Source organism: Pseudoliparis swirei, chromosome 1 (genome assembly GCF_029220125.1).
Source record: "Pseudoliparis swirei isolate HS2019 ecotype Mariana Trench chromosome 1, NWPU_hadal_v1, whole genome shotgun sequence".
Taxonomy (NCBI): domain Eukaryota; kingdom Metazoa; phylum Chordata; class Actinopteri; order Perciformes; family Liparidae; genus Pseudoliparis; species Pseudoliparis swirei.
The window spans coordinates 22,695,202-22,719,837 of record NC_079388.1 but is presented as its reverse complement, the minus strand read 5'-3'; the positions used below and the strand labels follow the sequence as shown (position 1 = coordinate 22,719,837).

The window sequence follows — 24,636 nt, the reverse complement described above, 5'->3', positions numbered from 1 at the left end:
CTGATCAATCCTGCTGGGAGCCGTCGCTATGACTCTCTTGGCGTCTGGAGAGCCGTAAACATGGCGTTGCCTCTGCTGAGCTCGTTTATGGCTGGATTGTTCTGTCACGGGTGGCGAGGGGCAGGAGCTCATTGGCAGAGGAACTGGACGGGACTCAGTGTGAAGAACAAAACTCTCTTTACTGAGTCAAAAGGTTCCAATAAGCAACAAAGTCCAATAAGGGGCAGGCAGAGAATCGGCGGTCAGGGTCAGAACAGGCAGGTCCGGAATACACACTCATAACACCGGAGAGCTTGGCACAAAAAAACACAAGAACAGGGAAGACAGAACTAAAGACAACAATCCCCAGGAGACAAGGGAAAGACTGGCAGTCTATAAGGAGACACAGGTGTACGGCATGAGACAGTCACCGGACGAGAGTTGCTGAGGGCAGGTGAAGGGAATGAAACAATCAAGGAGACAGGAGACACAGAACAGGGCGGTACATAAAGAGTCCAGGTACTGTGGTGAATCCTGGGTTGTCATGGATACGGGTTCATCCTGGTCATGCAGTCAGAGATGAGACGCGCTGCATCCAGAGTGGATGAATGCCATCTCTCCTCCTCAGGTCTTCCAGTTCTCTACGTATCTCACATCGTTAGCTGGGCAGCACCTCGACAACCAGCGGGGGAACGATGACATCACTGGTCAGGTTTGGGAGGGGGCAGAACTTCAGAGGCCTCCGTGTCGGGACTAACTCGCTAACGTGGGTTTGGTTCGACTCTGATCCTGAGCCAGCAGCTTCAAACCGGATCCAAAGGATGAACTCTGGTGACCAGGGCGTCGCTGAGCAGAGAACCGCTGGAACCGGAAGAGGCTGGTGGAGAACCGGGTTCTTCTGCTTCCTTCGGACGTCACCCGGCTACTTCTTACAATGTTGTGATTAAATACCAAACACATCTCATTCCTCGCTTCACAAACCAAAAGAACGGAGACAAACGAGTTGGTTGCTGAGAAGCAATTTATTTAAAAAACCAGAAGTAAAACCAGTCAACGTGATGTCAGCCGGTATCGTGGCGAAGAGATCTAAAACAGAAGACACCAGCAACGTCTCACGGCTTACTGGATACATACACTATACTACTGTACTACTACACGGTTCTACCGGCTACATGCATCAACACTGCAGGTTAGTCCTCAGGAACACCCAGCAGCTCGAGCATCTGGAGAAGTAACCGAAGAGCACCTCAAAGACAGCAGGACGCTCTGAAAGGTCAAAGGTCACTCCATGCAGCTTCAGGGACGCTCTGTAGGAAGAGCGCTGTGCTCACTGACTCCACTCTGGAACTCCAAAGATGCAAGAATCCGCACCAGGACCATCACCACCGAATAAGCAGAAATATAATATGAATAAATAATAATAATAACAATAAACTGTGCTCTGACAAACTGTCATGTAACGATCTTCTCATCATCAGAACAGTATATCTGCTGGAGCGGTCAGGGATCGAACCACCGATCGATCAGTGGACGACCCACTCTACCTGTGTACCTGTGTATGTCTTCAGAACGGTCAGACATACACGTCTTCATAAAGAGCAGCTGAAGGGTTTCTCCCCTGTGTGAATCCTCATGTGCAGCCGTAAAGTTCCTCTCTGTGAAAACAGTTTCTCACAAAATGAGCAGCTGAAGGGTTTCTCTCCAGTGTGCGATCTGATGTGTGCATCCAGATGTGCTCTTTGTAAAAATCTGTGCTCACAAAATGAGCAGCTGAAGGGTTTCTCTCCTGTGTGAATCCTCATGTGTCGATTCAGATGTCCACTGTTGCCAAACTTTTTCCCACACGTAGAGCAGCTGAACGGTTTCTCTCCTGAATGAGTTCTTGTGTGTCTTTTCAGGTCTCCATTGAAGCGAAATCTTTTCTCACACTCGGAGCAGCTGAATGGTTTCTCTCCCGTATGGATTCTCATGTGGTTCCTCAGATTTCCACGATCATTGAAAGCTTTCTCACATTCAGAGCAGCTAAATGGTTTCTCCAGAGAAACGTCATCATAATTCAAAGAGTTTAAACCTGACGGAGGTTCTCTGGTCTCCTTCCAGTCGTCACTGTTATCAGTCTCAGGATCTAAACGTCTATCTGGATCTGAGTTCCTGTCTGGTTCTGGTCCTCCACAGTCCTCACCATCCTCTTCCGTTTCCATGTGTCCAGTTGAGCTGCCGGCTGGAGGTTCTGCCTCTCGGTTCTCCTGAGTGTAAAGCAGCTGTGAGGACTGATGGCCGACACATGTGTGTGTCTTGAGCTGATGGAACCAGGTGAATCGGCTTTGACAAACAGAGCAGCTGAACCTTTGCTCTCGTGTGTGGATCCTCGTGTGTTTATGTAAACTTCCTCTCCAGGCAAAAGATTTCTTGCAGACTGAGCAGCTGAACGGTTTCTCTCCTGTGTGAAATCTCATGTGTTCCTTCAGAGTTCCCTTGAGGCCAAATCCTTTCCTGCACACAGAGCAGCGAAACGGTTTCTCACTAGAAAAGTAATTATTCAGAGAACTTAAACCTGATGGAGGATCTCTGGTCTCCTTCCAGTGATCACTGACTTCTGTCTCTGAAGAGTCTCCTGGTCCTGACTTCCTGTCTGGTTCTGGTCCTCTGTAGTCCTCTCTATCATCTTCTGGTTCATTGTGTTCAGTTAGTCTTTGATGAAGATGAGAGGACTGAGCTTCCACTTCCCCTTCTTCATCCTCACTCTTCGCAATAGTGAATATGAACCCGATACCAGCCTCCTCCAGACCTTGAAGCTGCTGACCCTCCTGATTGGTCCAGAGTTCCTCCTGTTCCTCTTTTATGTGAGGGGGCTCTGGGTCCTCATTGACCTCTTCAATGTGAGGGGATTCTGGGTCCTCCTGTTCCTCTTTAATGTGTGGGGGCTCTGGGTCCTCCCGGTTCAGACTGGAACTCCAGTCTTGCTGCTCTTCTTCTCCACCGATCACTTGTTGTCCATCTGAAGGTAAAACAGACACAGAATGACGTTACTATGACTCCACACTTTTCTAACGAGCTAATCCAGATCGGCCTCTGCTGGACTCCCTGATGCTTTGACCAAAAAAACAAAAACTTTTGCAGAGTCTACAATCTTTCAAAGGGAACTCCTCTTATCTTGGAGTTTGAGGGATTATTGTGACACCAAAAATAAAAACTGGACTGGCGACCTGTCCAGGTGACCCGGCCTTCGCCCAATGTCAGCTGGGACCAGCTCCAGCTGATAAATATGTGGAGAGAAATGATCAATCAACAAAACATGTAATGTTAAAAGACTCTTCCAGAACAAACACATTGCATTTAATGAAAGGTATCAAGCTGCAGACGAACGAAGACGAACGTAGACGAACGAAGACGAACGAAGACGAACGTAGACGAACGAAGACGAACGAAGACCTGGTTCAGGTCTATAGTTAGTCCTGGTTCAGGTCTATAGTTAGGCCTGGTTCAGGTCTATAGTTAGTCCTGGTTCAGGTCTATAGTTAGTCCTGGTTCAGGTCTATAGTTAGGCCTGGTTCAGGTCTATAGTTAGTCCTGGTTCAGGTCTATAGTTAGGACTGGTTCAGGTCTATAGGCCTGGTTCAGGTCTATAGTTAGTCCTGGTTCAGCTCTAGTTAGGCCTGGTTCAGGTCTATAGTTAGGCCTGGTTCAGGTCTATAGTTAGTCCTGGTTCAGGTCTATAGTTAGGACTGGTTCAGGTCTATAGTTAGAGCTTGTTCAGGTCTATAGTTAGGCCTGGTTCAGGTCTATAGTTAGTCCTGGTTCAGGTCTATAGTTAGGCCTGGTTCAGGTCTATAGGCCTGGTTCAGGTCTATAGTTAGTCCTGGTTCAGCTCTAGTTAGGCCTGGTTCAGGTCTATAGTTAGTCCTGGTTCAGCTCTAGTTAGGCCTGGTTCAGGTCTATAGTTAGGACTGGTTCAGGTCTAGTTAGGCCTGGTTAAGGTCTATAGTTAGGACTGGTTCAGGTCTATAGTTAGGCCTGGTTCAGGTCTATAGTTAGGACTGGTTCAGGTCTATAGTTAGAGCTTGTTCAGGTCTATAGTTAGGCCTGGTTCAGGTCTATAGTTAGTCCTGGTTCAGGTCTATAGTTAGGCCTGGTTCAGGTCTATAGTTAGTCCTGGTTCAGGTCTATAGTTAGGCCTGGTTCAGGTCTATAGTTAGGACTGGTTCAGGTCTATAGTTAGGCCTGGTTCAGGTCTATAGTTAGACCTGGTTAAGGTCTATAGTTAGGCCTGGTTCAGGTCTATAGTTAGTCCTGGTTCAGGTCTATAGTTAGTCCTGGTTCAGGTCTATCGTTAGTCCTGGTTAAGGTCTATAGTTAGTCCTGGTTCATGTCTATAGTTAGTCCTGGTTCAGGTCTATCGTTAGTCCTGGTTCAGGTCTATAGTTAGGACTGGTTCAGGTCTATAGTTAGGCCTGGTTCAGGTCTATAGTTAGGCCTGGTTCAGGTCTATAGTTAGTCCTGGTTCAGGTCTATAGTTAGTCCTGGTTCAGGTCTATAGTTAGGCCTGGTTCAGGTCTATAGTTAGTCCTGGTTCAGGTCTGTAGTTAGTCCTGGTTCAGGTCTATAGTTAAGCCTGGTTCAGGTCTATAGTTAGGACTGGTTCAGGTCTATAGTTAGACTTGGTTCAGGTCTATAGGACTGGTTCAGGTCTATAGTTAGGCCTGGTTCAGGTCTATAGTTAGTCCTGGTTCAGGGTTAGGCCTGGTTCAGGTCTATAGTTAGTCCTGGTTCAGGTCTATAGTTAGGACTGGTTCAGGTCTATAGTTAGAGCTTGTTCAGGTCTATAGTTAGGCCTGGTTCAGGTCTATAGTTAGTCCTGGTTCAGGTCTATAGTTAGGCCTGGTTCAGGTCTATAGTTAGGCCTGGTTCAGGTCTATAGTTAGTCCTGGTTCAGGGTTAGGCCTGGTTCAGGTCTATAGTTAGTCCTGGTTCAGGTCTATAGTTAGGCCTGGTTCAGGTCTATAGTTAGGACTGGTTCAGGTCTATAGTTAGGCCTGGTTCAGGTCTATAGTTAGGCCTGGTTCAGGTCTATAGTTAGGCCTGGTTCAGGTCTATAGTTAGGACTGGTTCAGGTCTATAGTTAGAGCTTGTTCAGGTCTATAGTTAGGCCTGGTTCAGGTCTATAGTTAGTCCTGGTTCAGGTCTATAGTTAGGCCTGGTTCAGGTCTATAGTTAGTCCTGGTTCAGGTCTAGTTAGGCCTGGTTCAGGTCTATAGTTAGGACTGGTTCAGGTCTATAGTTAGGCCTGGTTCAGGTCTATAGTTAGTCCTGGTTCAGGTCTATAGTTAGTCCTGGTTCAGGTCTACAGTTAGGCCTGGTTCAGGTCTAGTTAGTCCTGGTTCAGGTCTATAGGACTGGTTCAGGTCTATAGTTAGGACTGGTTCAGGTCCATAGTTAGAGCTTGTTCAGGTCTATAGTTAGGCCTGGTTCAGGTCTATAGTTAGGACTGGTTCAGGTCTATAGTTAGGCCTGGTTCAGGTCTATAGTTAGTCCTGGTTCAGGTCTAGTTAGGCCTGGTTCAGGTCTATAGGACTGGTTCAGGTCTATAGGCCTGGTTCAGGTCTATAGTTAGTCCTGGTTCAGCTCTAGTTAGGCCTGGTTCAGGTCTATAGTTAGGCCTGGTTCAGGTCTATAGTTAGGCCTGGTTCAGGTCTATAGTTAGGCCTGGTTCAGGTCTATAGTTAGTCCTGGTTCAGGTCTATAGTTAGGCCTGGTTCAGGTCTATAGTTAGGCCTGGTTCAGGTCTATAGTTAGGACTGGTTCAGGTCTATAGTTAGGACTGGTTCAGGTCTAGTTAGGCCTGGTTAAGGTCTATAGTTAGGACTGGTTCAGGTCTAGTTAGGCCTGGTTCAGGTCTATAGTTAGTCCTGGTTCAGGTCTATAGTTAGTCCTGGTTCAGCTCTAGTTAGGCCTGGTTCAGGTCTATAGTTAGGACTGGTTCAGGTCTAGTTAGGCCTGGTTAAGGTCTATAGTTAGGACTGGTTCAGGTCTATAGTTAGGCCTGGTTCAGGTCTATAGTTAGGCCTGGTTCAGGTCTATAGTTAGGCCTGGTTCAGATCTATAGTTAGTCCTGGTTCAGGTCTATAGTTAGGCCTGGTTCAGGTCTATAGTTAGAGCTGGTTCAGGTCTATAGTTAGGCCTGGTTCAGGTCTATAGTTAGTCCTGGTTCAGGTCTATAGTTAGTCCTGGTTCAGGTCTAGTTAGGACTGGTTCAGGTCTATAGTTAGGACTGGTTCAGGTCTATAGTTAGGCCTGGTTCAGGTCTATAGTTAGTCCTGGTTCAGGTCTAGTTAGGCCTGGTTCAGGTCTATAGTTAGTCCTGGTTCAGGTCTAGTTAGGCCTGGTTCAGGTCTATAGGACTGGTTCAGGTCTATAGTTAGGCCTGGTTCAGGTCTATAGTTAGTCCTGGTTCAGGTCTATAGTTAGTCCTGGTTCAGGTCTATAGTTAGGCCTGGTTCAGGTCTATAGTTAGCTGGTTCAGGTCTATAGTTAGTCCTGGTTCAGGTCTAGTTCGGCCTGGTTCAGGTCTATAGTTAGGCCTGGTTCAGGTCTATAGTTAGTCCTGGTTCAGGTCTATAGTTAGGCCTGATCTGAGGTCAGTGTAACCAGAAAGAAGAAGAGAACCAAGCTGTGTTTAGTCTTTGTGATCTGATTGATCACAGGATCTATAATCAGTTTTAAAATTCTTCTTTTAATCTACAAATCCTTGATTGGTGATGCTGCATATTACCCCACTAGAGAGCTTGTAGTACCATGTTACCCCACTAGAGAGCTTGTAGTACCATGTTACCCCACTAGAGAGCTTGTAGTACCATATTACCCACTAGAGAGCTTGTAGTACCATGTTACCCCACTAGAGAGCTTGTAGTACCATGTTACCCCACTAGAGGGCTTGTAGTACCATGTTACCCCACTAGAGAGCTTGTAGTACCATGTTACCCCACTAGAGGGCTTGTAGTACCATGTTACCCCACTAGAGAGCCTGTAGTACCATGTTACCCCACTAGAGCTTGTAGTACCACTGCACCCCACTAGAGAGCTTGTAGTACCATGTTGCCCACTAGAGAGCTTGTAGTACCATGTTGCCCCACTAGAGAGCTTGTAGTACCATGTTACCCCACTAGAGAGCTTGTAGTACCATGTTACCCCACTAAAGAGCTTGTAGTACCATGTTACCCCACTAAAGAGCTTGTAGTACCATGTTACCCACTCAGAGAGCTTGTAGTACCACGTTACCCCACTAGAGAGCTTGTAGTACCACATTACCCCACTAGAGAGCTTGTAGTACCATGTTACCCCACTAGAGAGCTTGTAGTACCACGTTACCCCACTAGAGAGCTTGTAGTACCATGTTACCCCACTAGAGAGCTTGTAGTACCATGTTACCACACTAGAGAGCTTGTAGTACCATGTTACCCCACTAGAGAGCTTGTAGTACTATGTTACCCAACTAGAGAGCTTGTAGTACCATGTTACCCCACTAGAGAGCTTGTAGTACCATGTTACCCCACTAGAGAGCTTGTAGTACCATGTTACCCCACTAGAGAGCTTGTAGTACCATATTACCCCACTAGAGAGCTTGTAGTACCATGTTACCCCACTAGAGGGCTTGTAGTACCATATTACCCCACTAGAGAGCTTGTAGGACCATGTTACCCCACTAGAGAGCTTGTAGTACCATGTTACCCCACTAGAGAGCTCGTAGTACCATGTTACCCCACTAGAGAGCTTGTAGTACCATATTACCCCACTAGAGAGCTTGTAGTACCATGTTACCCCACTAGAGGGCTTGTAGTACCATATTACCCCACTAGAGAGCTTGTAGGACCATGTTACCCCACTAGAGAGCTTGTAGTACCATATTACCCCACTAGAGAGCTTGTAGTACCATGTTACCCCACTAGAGAGCTTGTAGTACCATGTTACCCCACTAGAGAGCTTGTAGTACTATGTTACCCCACTAGAGAGCTTGTAGTGCCATATTACCCCACTAGAGAGCTTGTAGTACCATGTTACCCCACTAGAGAGCTTGTAGTACCATGTTACCCCACTAGAGAGCTTGTATACCCCACTAGAGAGCTTGTAGTACCATGTTACCCCACTAGAGAGCTTGTCCCATATTACCCCACTAGAGGGCTTGTAGTACCATATTACCCCACTAGAGAGCTTGTAGTACCATGTTACCCCACTAGAGAGCTTGTAGTACCATGTTACCCCACTAGAGAGCTTGTAGTACTATGTTACCCCACTAGAGAGCTTATAGTACCATATTACCCCACTAGAGAGCTTGTAGTGCCGTATTACCCCACTAGAGGGCTTGTAGTACCATATTACCCCACTAGAGAGCTACCTTACTAGAGGCGGGGCTACTTGTGGTTCAGTCTGAAGTAGGAGGAGCCAGAGCCTTCAGGTATCAAGCTCCTCCTCTTTTATGGAACCAGCTCCACCTTCAGTCCTGGAGACTCCGCCCCCTCATGGAGACTGAAGACTTTCCTCCTGATGGTCTGATAGTTAAACCTGAACCAGGTTCACCTGGAGAGACCTGGAGATGCTGCTAGAGGCTGAGAGGCTGAGGGGGACGCTTAGGATACACTGAGCTCCTCTCTCCTCTTGGACGCTTAGGAGACACTGAGCTCCTCTCTCCTCTCTCCTTATGGACGCTTAGGAGACACTGAGCTCCTCTCTCCTTATGGACGCTTAGGATACACTGAGCTCCTCTTTCCTCTCTCCTTATGGACGCTTAGGAGACACTGAGCTCCTCTCTCCTCTCCTCTCTCCTTATGGACGCTTTATTCAATTCAGTTTATTTGTATAGCCCAATTTCACAAATTACAAATTTGTCTCGGAGTGCTTTACAATCTGTACACATAGACATCCCTGCCCCAAAACCTCACATCGGACCAGGAAAAACTCCCAAATAACCCTTCAGGGGGAAAAAAAGGGAAGAAACCTTCAGGAGAGCAACAGAGGAGGATCCCTCTCCAGGATGGACAGAACAATAGATGTCATGTGTACAGAAGGACAGATTTAGAGTTTAAATACATTCAATGAATATGACAGAGTGTATGAATAGTTCATAGTAGGCATATTCCATGATGGAGACCTCCACGATCCATCAGGCAGATGGCGGTGGGGAGGAGGGGCGGAGTCTCAACAGTGGGCGGAGTCTCAACAGGACAGTGGCGTAGTCAGGAGCAGGAATTCCACGACCCAGACCTCGATGATCCATCAGCAGATAGGATTTATGCCGTCTCATAGGGTCCGATGACCCCATGAGACGTGAAGTCAAAAGGACTCCGGGGAGAAAGCAGAGTTAGTAACGTGTGATTGAGAGATGAAAATTCATCCTTAAGGAGAGAAAAAGAGGAGATAGGTACTCAGTGCATCCTAACGTCCCCGGCAGCTATAAGCCTATAGCAGCATATCAAGGGCTGGACCAGGTGAACCTGATTCAGCCCTAACTATAAGCTCTGTCAAGAGGAAAGTCTTAAGTCTACTCTTAAACGAGGTGACTGTGTCTGCCTCCCGGACTGAAATTGGAAGCTGGTTCCATAAAGAGGAGCTTGATAACGAAAGGCTCTGGCTCCCATTCTACTTTTAAGACTCTAGGAACTACAAGTAGTCCCGCATTTAGTGAGCGTAGCTCTCTAGTGGGGCAATATGGTACTACAAGCTCCTTAAGATATGATGGTGCATCACCAATCAAGGCTTTGTACGTTAAGAGAAGAATTTTAAAAGTGATTCTTGATTTTACTGGGAGCCAGTGCAGAGCAGCTAGTGCAGGAGTGATGTGATCTCTTTCTTAGTTTTAGTGAGAACACGAGCTGCAGCATTCTGGATCAACTGAGGGACCTAAGAGATTTATTAGAGCAGCCTGATAATAAGGAGTTGCAGTAATCCAGTCTCAAGTAACGAACGTGAACCAATTTTTCTGCATCTTTTTGAGACAAGATGTGCCTGATTTTTGAAATATTACGTAGATGAAAGAATGCAGTCCTTGAGATTTGCTTTACGTGGGAGTTAAAGGACAAGTCCCGATCAAAGATAACGCCAAGATTCTTTACAGTGGTGTTGGATGCTAGGGCAATGCCGTCAACAGAAACCACATCACCAGATCATTGATCTCTGAGGTGCTCAGGGCCGATTAAAATTACTTCGGTTTTGTCTGAGTTTAACATCAAGAAGTTGCAGGTCATCCATGTTTTTAGGTCTTTAAGACATGCTTGAATTTTACCGAGTTGGTTGCTCTCCTTTGGTTTTATCGATAAATATAGTTGAGTATCATCTGCATAACAATGAAAGTTTATGGAATGTTTCCTGATAATATTGCCCAAAGGAAGAATGTGTAAGGTAAATAAAATTGGTCCAAGCACAGAACCTTGTGGAACTCCGTGATTAACGTTGGTGGTTATCGAGGCGTCATCGTTTACAAATACAAATTGAGATCGATCTGATAAATAGGATTTAAACCAAATTAGTGCCGTGCCTGAAATGCCAATCGACTGCTCCAGTCTCTGTAACAGGATGACATGGTCAATGGTGTCGAATGCAGCACTAAGGTCTAACAAGACCAGGACAGAGATGAGTCCTCTATCAGGACTAAGGTCTAACAAGACCAGGACAGAGAGGAGTCCTCTATCAGGACTAAGGTCTAACTAGACCAGTACAGAGAGGAGTCCTCTATCAGCACTAAGGTCTAACAAGACCAGGACAGAGAGGAGTCCTCTATCAGCACTAAGGTCTAACAAGACCAGGACAGAGAGGAGTCCTCTATCAGCACTAAGGTCTAACAAGACCAGGACAGAGAGGAGTCCTTTATCTGCTGCCATTAAGAGGTCATTTGTAATTTTCACCAGTGCTGTCTCGGTGCTGTGGTGTTTTCTAAATCCTGATTGAAATTTCTCAAATAAATTATTATGATGTAGAAAGTAGCACAACTGATTTGCGACCACTTTCTCAAGGATCTTGGAGAGGAAAGGGAGGTTAGAGATCGGTCTGTAGTTAGCCAACACCTCTGGATCCAGAGCGGCTTCTTCAGGAGAGGTTTAATAACAGCCACCTTGAAGGAGTGTGGTACGTGGCCTGTTAGCAGAGACACATTGATAATATCTAATAGAGAGCCGCCAATTAAAGGCAAAACGTCTTTAAGCAGCCTCGTCGGGATGGGGTCCAAGAGACAGGTAGACGTGTTCGAAGTAGAAACCGTTGAAGATAATTGGTCACGGTTGATGGGAGAAAAGCCCTCCAAATATACACCAGGGCATACAGCGGTTTCAAGGCCATTCCACTTGAGGACAGATTGGCACTGGTTATGGGCAAGAGAATATTAATCTTGTCCTAATAGTTAAAATCTTTTCATTAAAGAAGTTCATAAAGTCATTACCACTAAGGTCTATAGGAATGCTCGGCTCCACAGAGCTGTGACTCTCTGTCAGCCTGGCTACAGTGCTGAAGAGAAACCTGGGGTTGTTCTTATTTTTTTCTATTACTGATGAGTAATAGGCTGCTCTGGCATTACGGAGGGCCTTCTTATAAGTTTTAAGACTATCTCGCCAAACTAAGCGGGATTCTTCCAGATTAGTTGAACGCCATATCGTGCTCAAGCTTTGACGCTTGCTTCAGTTTGCGGGTCTGAGGGTTATACCAGGGAGCAAACCTCCTCTTCCTCACTGTCTTCTTCTTCAGAGGGGCTATCGAGTCCAGTGTCATTCTCAGAGAGCCTGTGGCACTGTCAACAAGATGATCAATCTGGGACGGACTAAAGTTAGACCAGGAGTCCTCTGTTATATTGAGACATGGTATCGAATCAAATACAGAAGGAATCGCTTCTTTAAATTTAGCTACAGCACTGTCAGTTAGACATCTAGTGTAGAAACTTTTGACTAACGGAGTACACTCCGGAAGTATAAATTCAAAAGTGATGAGGTTGTGGTCTGACAGAAGAGGATTCTGTGGGAAGACGTTCAAATGCTCAATGTCAACGCCATAAGTAAGAACAAGATCAAGCGTGTGGCCAAAGCTGTGAGTGGGTTTCTGTACTCTCTGACAGAAGCCAATCGAGTCCAACAAGGAGATGAATGCAGCACTAAGGCAATCATTATCAACATCCACATGGATATTAAAATCTCCAACAATAATAACTTTATCAGTTTTAAGAACCAAACTTGATATAAATTCTGAGAATTCAGATATAAACTCTGAATATGGACCTGGTGGCCCGTACAGAATCACAAATAGAATTGGCTGTAGTGTTTTCCAGGTTGGATGTGAAAGACTAAGAACAAGGCTTTCAAATGAGGTGTAGTGTAATTTTGGTTGAGGATTAATTAATAGGCTCGATTCAAAGATGGTTACTCCACCTCCTCGACCGGTGCCTCGAGGAATGTGAGTATTAATATGACTTGGAGGAGTCGATTCATTCAGGCAGACATATTCTTCATGGCTCAGCCAGGTTTCAGTTAGGCAACATAAATCAATGTGATTATCTGATATTAAATCATTTAGTAACACAGCTTTAGATGACAGAGATCTCATATTTAGGAGACCACATTTAATAGTCCTGTTTTGTTGCACTGCTGAAATAATGGTGTTAACTTGTATAAGGTTATTGTATGACTCCTCTTCTGCTTACTTTTGATTTATTTAATTGAAGTGGCCGTGGGACAGACACAGTCTCTACTCTAGAGTCATGGGTGGGTAACTGCTCGAATGGAAGAGCAGAGAAGGGTGTTAAACTACAACTCTGCTCCCGGTTCCTGATCTGAACCCTGGGTTGTCATGGATTAAGTCCGGTGATCAACTTGGTCATATTCGCAGAAATGAGACGCTCCGTCCAACGTGGGATGAATGCCGCTCTCCTCATCAGATCAGGTTTTCCCCAGAAAGTCTTCCAGTTGTCACGTAGCCCACATTATTCGCTGGGCACCACCTCGACAGCCAGCGGTTGAAAGCGACATTCGGCTAAACAATTCGTCTGTCTGCAAATTTGGGAGAGGGCCAGAGAACGACGGTGTCCGACAACGTCTTGGCATAAGCACACGGATTCCACATTAATTTTAGTGAGTTCCGAGCGGCGGGCTCGGCGTCATTACCACCGGCGTGTATTACAATCTGACTGTATCTCCGCTTGTCCTTAGCCAGCAGCTTCAAACAAGACTCCACGCCCGCTCTGGCCCCGGGAGGCACACGACTCTGGTCCGCGGCTTCGCTATTTTCACGCTCCTGACTATAGAGCCCCGATAACCAGGGTGTGTTCCTCAGCGTGTCGCTGAGCAGGAAAACTGGTTGGAAACGTGAAGTGGTTGGTGCTGCGGGCTTCTGTGTAGACTTACTACTCCTGCGAACAGTTACCCAACCACCCGGCTGCACGGTTACCGCTGGGAACAGCTATCAGCTGACTGTAGCTCCGCGCCGGCTACGGGAGAGGGCGGGCTAACTAGCATAGCTGTCTGAGCTTCGATGGCGCGGAGCCGTGCATCTAACCCACTTAGACCTGCCTCCAACCTAGCAAATAAACTACACTTGTTGCATGTATCGTTATCATTAAGGGAGGCAGGGGGAGAACTAGACATGAGACACACTGAGCAAGAGGGAGCGGGAGGGAGAGAAGAAGAAGTCATGAGCTGCTGAGCTGGCAACCAGAGCTTACCGGAAGAGTGAGATGATGCGTTCAGGAGCAGCTGGGAAAATCAGTCAGCATTGATACCGAAAACAATATTACAATTGAAATGATTGAATATTATATTGACGATAAAATTATTATTAATTACAATGATCCAAATATCAAGAACAAAAATGATAGTACTTATAACGTTTTTATTACAATAAATTGTATGTTATTCATTTCCCCACCCACTCTAAAGGTCACATTTTGGACTTGGTCTGTTGCTCTGGTCTCACTCCCCTCAACTGCTCTGCTGTCGATCTCCCTATCTCCGACCACATGCTTATTTAATTTAATTTAAGTTTAACATTATCCAAATTCCAACAGTTACGTGTCATATCCTTTCGCAACATCTCAAACATTAATCTAGCTGACCTCACAACAGGCATTGACAGTTTCCCCATCATCATCCCCCCACACACCTCGGACCGTCTGGTTCATCTTTACAATGAGAGTGTCTAGACTCTGCTCAACTCACTTGCTCCCCTCAGAACCCGGACTGTCTCGTTCCCCCCTCGGCCCCCTGGTTCTCCCCTCACCTCCGCCAGTTGAAAGCCAAAGGACGTCAGTTGGAGAGGCTTTCCACCAAAACCGGACTCCCTCTTCATAAACAGATGCACCGTGCCCACATCCTCCTATACAAAGACGCCCTCTCCTCAAATCACAATACTTTACAAACAAAATCACTGCTGGTGCTGGGAACACCAGGACCCTTTTCTCTGTGGTCAACAATTCATTCCGCCCCCCTGATTCTCTTCCCCCTCACTTCTACTCCACTAAACACTGTAACTCCCTAATGTCATTTTTTAACACGAAAATAGCTGCCATCCATCAGCAACTGACATACGTCCTGTTGTCCTTCTACTTTTATTCCCCCCTCCCTCTCTGTACCTCTATCCTGCTTCCAACTCCCCTCTGCCATCGTTTTATCAAAACTCATCCAGACTTCCAAGCCATCCACCTGCCAACTCGACCCCCTCCCATCCTCCCTGGTTATAACCTCCCTCCCCCCTCTGGTACCCTGATGACAGCCCTCATCCACTCCTCCCTCCCCTCTGGTTCTGTCCCATCACCTCTCAAATCTGCTGCTGTTACTCCAATACTCAAGAAACCTGGTTTAGACCCCAACATTTTCAATAACCTCCGTCCCATTTTCAACCTACCATTTCTCTCTAAAATCCTAGAAAAAACAGTGGCATCTGAGATTCAGACTCCCCTCTCCAACAATAACCTCTCTGAACAGTTCCAGTCCGGTCTTCGCCCCGTCACAGAAACAGCCCTCATAAAAATCTCAAATGACCTCCTCATGGCAGCGGACTCTGGTCTATTATCAATCCTCATCCTCCTCGATCTGAGCGCCGCCTTCGACACCATCTCCCACTCCATCCTCCTTGACCGACTAGCCTCCATTGGAATTTCAGACACACCCCTTTCATGGTTTCACTCATATCTCTCTGGCCGAACTCATAAAATCATTCACATCACACCCCTCCCCCCTCTCCTCCGGTGTTCCCCAGGGCTCTGTCCTTGGTCCTATCCTGTTTATCATCTACCTCCTCCCACTTGGACTCATTTTCCGCAAACATAACATTCAATTCCACTGTTACGCGGACGACACCCAACTCTCTGTTTCCTCCAAACCCTCTTCCACTTTCCCGCCCCCCTCCCTCTGTGCCTGTTTACAGGAAATCAAAGACTGGTTCACCTCAAACTTCCTCAAATTGAACAGCAATAAAACCGAGGTTGTCCTCATTGGCTCCAAGTCCACTCTCACCAAGCATCCCAGTTTCACCCTGACAATAGACAACTCCTCGGTCTCCCCCTCTCCTCAGGCGAAGAGTCTGGGTGTCGTCCTCGACAGCACAGTCATTCCACACTCACATCAACACCACCATCCGGTCTGCCGACTTCCACCTCCGGAATATCAACCGCCTCCGCCCTTCACTCACACCCAACAGCGCCGCCATCCTGGTCCACTCTCTGGTCACCTCCCGCTTGGATAACAATTCCCTCCTCTTTGGTCTCCCCCACAAACTCCTCCATGAGCTCCAACTGGTCCAGAACGCTGCTGCCGCATCATCACCAACACCCTTCCATCTGCACATCATTGTTCTACAACAACTCCACTGGCTTCCCATCAAACACCGCATTGACTTTAAGATCCTGCTCCATGCATTCAAGGCCATCCACAACCTCGCCCCTCCATACCTGTCTCACCTCCTCCAAATCAACATCCCCACCCGGTCTCTCAGGTCTGCCTCCTCCATCAACCTGACTGTCCCCCCAGCTCGTTTGTCCACCACGGGGTCACGAGCCTTCAGCCGCTCTGCCCCTCGCCTATGGAACTCCCTCCCCCCTGACATCAGAAACATTGACTCTATCATTTTATTCAAAACTCACCTTTTCAGGCAGGCCTATGCCTGACCTGTTCCCCTCTTGGTTGCTCTGCTGCAGACTGTTCTGCTTTTTAACTGTTCTGCTTTTTAATTGTGTCCATTTTTAAATATGTTGTGCGGCGACCTTGAGTGCCTTGAAAGGCGCCTTATAAAATGAATGTATTATTATCAATATTAACATAGAGATATTAATAATATAAATGCATGAATAATATTCATAACAATAATAGTTGGATTATCATTAATAGTAGTCATGAATATCACAATATTTGTATAACGATGTCATAGTATTTATTAATGTGAATAATGACAATATTATAAGAAGGTAATAGAACTATCAATAGTGTAATGTTATTGTTAATAAGCTGAACTCGACCAGTAAACTTAAACTGAATGAAGACGGGACAAATTCAGGTTGAAATAAACTTTTAATGTTATTTAAATTTTGTTTGATATATATATATATATCATATAAATAACGACATTTGATTGGTCCATCTCTAGAACAGGAGAACATGTTATTGTTATTTCGAACACACTTCGATGCAGATAACAGATCAATAAACGGATCAATGGACCACGTCAACATCAAATGAATAATAAATAAATATTCAGTCACAATAGAAGATCAGCATAAATTTGTTCTGATATCTGATCCTGGAAATCTTACATGAACAATAATCTGTAGAAATATGTAGGAGAGCTAACGCTGGCATGTTTAACTAGTTACGCTAACTAGCTAAATATGGTTAGCAAGTTAGGTTTAACTAGTTGTGGTTAGACTGTCATGGTAAGCTACTTATGGTTAGCTACATATGGTTAGATCGTTGTAGTTAGCTCGTTGTAGTTTGCAGAGAAACTTTTTGTCATGTATTCCCATTATGTTCAGAATAATAAAAGTAACCAGCTAACGAAGGTTACATTCAGTTCCAATATGGTGAGTTCAAGCTCTACTTACGCTGAAGTAAATTCTAACGCTGTAATTATACAAAACATGTCCAATGTAGACTTGTAAAATTACAAAATGAAATGGTAAGAAATGATCAAATAAAGGACACTGATAGAAAATAGATATTAGAGATAAATTATGAGCTGTTTAACTCAAACAGATTAATATACGGAAATACATATATTAGTTATATTATATATACAATCGATTATTGTGAATTCTTTGAATTTGGTTTTAATGGAAATCACAATTAAAGATAACAGAGTAAAAGAACCCAGTCTCTGTTGGTTTCATGAATTATTTTAAAAGACGAGGTTTGATCAAGAAGATATCCAGCTCCAGAAGTCCCACATCCCACAATGCAAAGCTCCGCTGGCTACAAGAGCCTGTGTTTCAGCTCTGATGGGGGTCGGATCCTTAAACCATGACTGAGTTCATGTCGGCATGAACCTCCTCAGAAACACAACCGTCAGCACTTCTTACTGGGTACCAAGAGCTCTCCTTTGTATCAGAACCGGTTCCACATCCTAACCGGGCCCTGATGGGTTCTGACAGTCTTGGCTTCAGGTCTAGAAACAGAACATGTGACTGTCAGCATTGAGGTACTGGACTCGACTTGTGATCTGGTCTCAGAATGCCACATCACATGTTGTGTTCTAAATAATTTAAATCCATCATGCGTTCAGGTTTAACTTCCTGTGGTTCTTTGGCTGAATGTGAATTTGCTTCAGCTCCCCCACCACCACCGGCACCGCCTCCACCACCACCATCGGCTCCGCCTCCACCACCACCATCGGCTCCGCCTCCACCACCATCGGCCGCGTGGAGCTTCATGTGTCTCTTCAAATGTCCCGTCACAGTGAAACATTTGCCGCAGACAGAGCAGCGAAACGGTTTCTCTCCTGTGTGGACCCTCATGTGGATCTTCAGGCTCCCCTTCTGGGCACAACATTTCCCGCACACGTTGCAGCTGAAGGGTTTCTCTCCCGTGTGAACTCTCATGTGTTTGGTCAAGTCTCCTTTTTCAGCACAACACTTCTCACAGAAGGGACAGCTGAAGGGTTTTTCTCCCGTGTGGACCCTCATGTGTTTCTTCAGGTCGGTTTTCTGAGCACACCCTTTGCCACAAATGGAGCAGCGGAAGGGTTTCTCCCCCGTGTGATACTTCATGTGTCGGTTGAGGTGTTCCTTCACGTGGAAGCTTTTACTGCACACTGAGCAGGTGAAGGGTTTCTCTCCGGTGTGGATCCTCATGTGCCGGGTCATGTTTCCTTGCCCGCTGAAGTTCTTCCGACAGAACAAGCAGCTGTATGGCTGCTCGCCGGTGTGACACCGCATGTGAGCTGTAAGCGAGCCGCTGTCTTTGAAACTTTTATCACAGCCGGTACACGGGAACGGCCTCTCGCCCGTGTGGTCTCTGACGTGTCGGTTCAAATTGCCCTTCAAGCTGAAACTTTTCCCACAATAAGAGCATGGAAACGGTCTCTCTTTCGCTGAAGAGCCGATATTGCTATCAGAGACTCCGTTGTCTTTCTGAGCCTCGACGCCGAACCGGGCTTCGTTGGTTTGTGACCAATCAGAGTCATCGGTTTCAGAAGAGTCCGAAAAATCGTCTTTATTAACTGGTTGTAAATGTGGATCCGAGTTCCTGTCTGGATCGGGTTCTGGATCTGACTTCCTGTCTGGTTCTGGTCCTCTGTAGTCCTCATCAGCTTCCGTTTCCATGTGTTCAGTTAGTCTTTGATGAAGATGAGAGGACTGAGCTTCCTCTTCATCATCTTCACTCTTCACAGGAGAGAATGAGAACCTGATACCAGCCTCCTCCAGACCTACAAGCTGCTCTCCCTCCTGATTGGTCCAGAGGTCCTCCTGTTCCTCTTTAATGTATGTGGGCTCTGGGTCCTCCTGGTCCTCTTTAATGTGTGAGAGCACTGGATCCTGCTGGTCCAGATTGGAGCGCCAGTCCTTCTGCTCTTTATTCTCCGACAGATGCTGGACATCTGCAGGAAACAGGAAACACACATTAGTGTTGATGCTCTACAAGCTGCTGCAGAATGAATGAGGTCAAAACTAACGAATCATACTGAAGTTATAGCTTCATAGTATCAGCGGCTTTAAATTAGTAGTTTAGTATAAGATTGGTAGTATTCCTCATAGGATATATCAGACCATGACCGCTTGAAAGAAATCTGATGCAGAGCAGCCCGCTGACTTTTTCCACCTCGCCCGGCGCAGAGACACCCTTCCGGAGCCAGAGGGGCCAGGTCGGGTTCAGCCCGACGGAACATGGAGTAGCAACCCGCTGGACTCAACAACCGCCGGGACAAGCAGCGGGGTCGAGTGCTATGTAGACCTGGTAGCAGGCCGATGGCCTGGGCGAGCCTATTACTGGCAGCGTAGACGAGCTCTAGGGCCGTGGAACGTCACCTCACTAGCGGGAAAAAGCCGGAGCTGGCGCAGTAGAAGGTATCAGTTAGATAGAGTTGGGCTCACCTCCACACAGCACTGGCTCTGGAACCAAGCTCTTGGAGAAGGTTGGACTCTGTCCTTTTCTGGAGTTGTCCAGGGTGAGAGGTGCTAGGCGGGAGTTTCCCCCGGAGAACCAGAGGGTCGCCTCCCTGCGCCTACGGGTTGGGGAGTAAGGCTCTGACTGTTTGTGCTTATGCACCAAACAGCAGCTCAGAGTATCCAGCCTTCTTGGAGTCTGTGGTCCTGGAAAGGGTCCTGCCGACTCCTCCTGGGAGACTATAAGTGGACCTGGTACCAGAACACCTGGGGCCGGAGATCAGTGATGGACTTAGTGATGGTATCATGTGACCTGTATGTCTTGGCGGTGAAGAGAGGAGCAGAGCAGTCAGCTGATCACCAGCTGATAGGGAGTGGATCAGATTGAGTCGGCTAGAAAGACCTGGAAGCCCAAACGGAGTGAACGGTGAACGTCTGGTCGAGGACCCGTTCCAGGAGGTCTTCAACTCCAACCTCCGGATGAACCTCTCACATCCGGAGGGAGGTTGGGGACATGGAACCCGAGTGGACAATGTTCAAAGCCTCTAATGTGGACGGAAGGTCATCGGTGCGGTGGCAGCAACCCGAGAACCGTGTAGTGGACATGGGGTGAGGGAAGCCATCACACTGAACAAGGGAGTTGTTCCTGATCCGATGTGAGGTCTTGGGACAGGGATGTCTATGTGTACAGATTGTAAAGCCCACTGAGTCAAATTCATAATTTGTGATATTGGGCTATGCAAAATAAACTGAATTGAAGTCCTTTCGGGCCTGGTTGGGCTGCACCCATTTCCTTGTCGAAGAGGTAGTCAAAAAGCTCCTTGGATGAGATCCGCCCTGAGAGGCTGAAGGTGCTGGACCTTGTTGCGCTGTCTTGGCTGACATGCTTATTCAATATCAGATGAAAGTTGGAGCAGTGCCCATGGACTGGCAGACCGGGGCGGTGGTTCCCATCTTCAACAAGGGGGACCGGAGAGTGTGCTCAAACCTCAGAGATATACGTGTGTATATATTTATACGATGGCAGCTAGACACGTCGAGCTCGTCATGGTCTTTCTGCTGTTTTTTGCTATTTTCACCACCGTGTCTGGGGCCCCAGCACGCAGCCATGGAGACCATGTTTACTCAAGGGAGCAGCTGGTGGCTTTCCGGGACCCGGCGGGGCTGCTGCCCAAGGTGAGACCTGATGTGGGCGACTGTGGGTCAGTGGGTAGCAGGTCCGTCTTTCAATCAAGGGGTTGGAGGTTCAATGCCCGCCCTAGTCGATGTGTCCTTGAGCAAGACACTTAACCCTGAATGTCTCCCTGTAGCTGCGTCTACGGTGTATGAACGTAACAGGATTGTAAGTCGCTTTGGATAAAAGCGTCAGCTAATTGACATGTAATGGTGCCCGCGAGCTGCGGAGAAGGAGGGGGGATGCCCTGCAACGGTGAAACGTCGAGCCAGGAAAAGATGTTTTAAACCTGTCCTGCCCTCCATCGTCACGGGAAATGTGAGGTCTCTCGTCAACAAGATGGACGAGTCGACGGCAGTGACCCGCCATCAGAGCGAGCCTCATGGTGTTCACGGACACTTGAATAAGGGAGCTAACTCCAGACACGCGGCACTCGACGGGTTCCGCATCATACGGAGAGCGGTGGGAGGAAGGGAGGAGCAGGTGGATGACCGCCTCCACATCAACTCCAGTAAGACCAAGGAGCTGATGGGAAACGCTCTCCTCCGGTACCAGTGAGCATCCAGGGACTGGACATTGAGTACCTGGGTGTTCACCTGAACAAGCTGGACTGGGCTGACCACGCCCACTTTATAAAAGGGACAGAGCAGACTCTTCCTGTGAGGAGGCTGAGGTCCTCTGCAGTGCAGGGAGCCCTCCTGAAGACCGTTGACCCCGTGGTGGCATCAGCCATCTTCTCTGGAGTGTCTCCTGGAGCAGCAGCATGGCTAACAGGAAGAGGCTGACCACGCTGATGAAGACGATGAAGAAGGCCAGCAGCGTGCTGGGGGGGTCCTCTGGATACTGTGGAGGTGGTGGGGGACGGGAGGAGGATGGCAAAGCCTACACACCTCTACGCAGAATGATTCTTGATGTGGAAGCTTTGCTGGACTCGGGGAGTAATTATACATGAGTTCACAAACCATTGATGGCGGGAGAAGACTGGAAGAGACACGATTTTACAGCAGTTCTTTTGGCCAGGCATTCACAAGGAAGTTGAAAGTTATTGCAAATGTGGTCCAGATTGTCGACTTGTGGCCTCATCTAGAAATCCCCTGATCCCCCTCCCCATTATTGAGGTCCCTTTTGAAAGGATTGGGTTAGATATTGTAGGGCCCCGACCAAAGAGTGCTCGAGGGCTTCAGTATATTCTGATCCTGGTGGACTATGCTACCTGATATCTCGAGGCTATCCTCCTCAGAAAGGCTACAGTACCTGGGCGTCTCCATCGACAGCCGACTGAACTGGAAGGCCAACATCAACGCTGTGTACAAGGTTCACCTTGCCAGATCACATTCTTGTGTGTTGCTGCTAGGGATTAAATCTATCTATCTATCTATATCTCCAAAGAACGGCTTCTATGCAGTAGAGTAGGACTTCCAAAAGAGATACTGACCGATCAGGGGACCGCTTTTATGTCTCGTGTCACTAAGGGCTGTGTTCCCTCCTAAAGATCAAGCACCTCAGGGCGCCAGTGTACTGCCCTCAGACTGATGGACTCGTAGAAAGGCTCAACAAGACTCTCAGAATGATACTACGGAAGTCGATTTAAAGAGATGGGCGCAACAGGGACCGGCTCCTCCCCGTCCTGATGTTTGCAGTTAGGGAGGTTCCCCAAGCTTCTACAGGCGTCACCTTTGAGCTCTTGTACTCTTACAAACCAGGGAGAAGCGAACTACAGAGTAAAGCAACCAGGAAGGAGGAAACCCGATCAGCTGTGCCACGTCAACCTGTTGAAGTGGCACTCTGCAGAGCTCCCGTTATGCAGTCTACCATTACTTAACCAAGAGAGGTCCTAAAGGTGGGTCCTCCGCTCTGAGGAGCTCAGTGATCAGGCCCTAGAATGATAGTAAAAACAAATATGTAGAGATGCACCAATCAGGTTTTTTGTGCCGATCACTGAAATCAGTATCTGCCGATCCGATAATACCGATCACGGTGTTGATTGAAGCATTCTATTTATTGTGTAGCATTATTGCCGAGGACTATGAGGAAATACATATATAAAGCACCTCAAACATTAAATAAATTACAGATTTCTTTAAACATTTAGGACTTTTACTTTGAAAAATGTCCTAATTGAAACATTACAATTGTTTGATTGCTATTGTAGGGGATTTCAGATATGTATGGAACACATCTGCATTATTCATTTCCTGGAACTCTTGGGGAAATCCATTTACAGGACTTTTTTTAACATACAAAAGTCTGACTTATTTTTATAAACTCTTCCTTGGTGCAGTAACAATGTTTTAATGTTAGCATAATTTAAGCTAAATCTCAGAAACGATCTATAAAGATACAAAATCAGTTCATTGTTTACTTTTATTTGTTAGTGTATGATTTGTCGACATCTTATTTTGAAAAACGGATGTTGTTTCACGTGGTTCTTTCCGCTAACTTTGCAAAACCGGATGTTGTCACGTAAATCCTTCCGCTAACAAAACCCTCTTTGCTCCCGATGGAATGTGTTTAGCGTGAGCATCTCTAGGGGCAGACATGTGAGAGTCGGCTGAGTCTGTCCCTTGAGTCTGTTCCATGAGTCTGTTCCATGAGTCTGTTCCATGAGTCTGTCCCTTGAGTCTGTCCCTTGAATCTGTTCCATGAGTCTGTCCCTTGACTCTGTTCCATGAGTCTGTTCCATGAGTCTGTCCCTTGAATGTGTTCCATGAGTCTGATCCTTGACTCTGTTCCATGAGTCTGTTCCATGACTGTTCCTTGAGTCTGTTCCATGAGTCTGTTCCTTGAGTCTGATCCTTGACTCTGTTCCATGAGTCTGTTCCTTGAGTCTGATCCTTGACTCTGTTCCATGAGTCTGTTCCATGAGTCTGTCCCTTGAATGTGTTCCATGAGTCTGATCCTTGACTCTGTTCCATGAGTCTGTTCCATGAGTCTGTTCCATGACTGTTCCTTGAATCTGTTCCATGAGTCTGTTCCTTGAATCTGTTCCATGAGTCTGTCCCTTGACTCTGTTCCATGAGTCTGTTCCTTGAGTCTGATCCTTGAGTCTGATACTTGACTCTGTTCCATGAGTCTGTTCCTTGAGTCTGATCCTTGACTCTGTTCCATGAGTCTGTCCCTTGACTCTGTTCCATGAGTCTGTTCCTTGAGTCTGTTCCATGAGTCTGTTCCATGAGTCTGTCCCTTGACTCTGTTCCATGAGTCTGATCCTTGACTCTGTTCCATGAGTCTGTCCCTTGAGTCTGTCCCTTGAATCTGTTCCATGAGTCTGTCCCTTGACACTGTTCCTTGAGTCTGTTCCATGAGTCTGTCCCTTGACTCTGTTCCATGAGTCTGTTCCATGAGTCTGTTCCATGACTCTGTTCCATGAGTCTGTCCCTTGACTCTGTTCCTCGAGTCTGTTCCTCGAGTCTGTCCCTCGAGTCTGTTATGCCTCTACCTGGTTGTCACTGATACTAACCTTATAACTTCTATACCTGCCATAAATATCATGATACCTGAATTCAATAAGATACTGGTATATTTATCTATAATAGTAATAAATAAAACATTTGTATGGATCACTTTTTACCAACTTGTTCAACACTTAACAAATGGCAGTAATATTAGTTTTAGCCCACAGCAGGATATGAATGAAATGACATGGAGCCGTCAGAGCATTGGTTATCCACTATGAGGCCTTGAGTCTGACCAGATGATCCAGAGTTCATCAGGATGAGCAGCTGTAGAGTTACACAACTTTACCGACTGTCTGCATTGGAGACAAAGAACATAAACATTTATCTTCTGGAATCATCTTTTCTTATCTTTAAAGCTGAAGACTCCAAAGCTCCGCCTCTTCTCTCGCTGTGAAAGCAGACCGCTCGACACGGAGCAGCTCTGATCGCTCTTCAAATGAAGTATTGATTCTAAGAATATGCTAAATCACATT

At 46.7% G+C, this 24,636-nt stretch overlaps 1 protein-coding gene across 5 annotated transcripts in view; it reads right to left on the bottom strand.

Moving 5' to 3' along the window:
- Positions 1-982: 982 nt before the first annotated feature.
- LOC130213441 (gastrula zinc finger protein XlCGF57.1-like) overlaps positions 983-24,636 on the bottom strand; it is a 31,566-nt gene continuing 7,912 nt past the window's right edge. For 3 of the 5 annotated variants that reach the window (XM_056445128.1, XM_056405883.1, XM_056405971.1), the window contains one exon: positions 983-2,977. In XM_056445128.1, coding sequence (XP_056301103.1) covers positions 1,569-2,977 — 1,409 coding nt within the window. In that variant the 3' untranslated portion in view covers positions 983-1,568. Of the gene's footprint in view, positions 2,978-16,486; positions 19,027-24,636 lie in introns of those variants that run through there. The other 2 variants (XM_056445207.1, XM_056406043.1) reach the window with 1 other exon arrangement.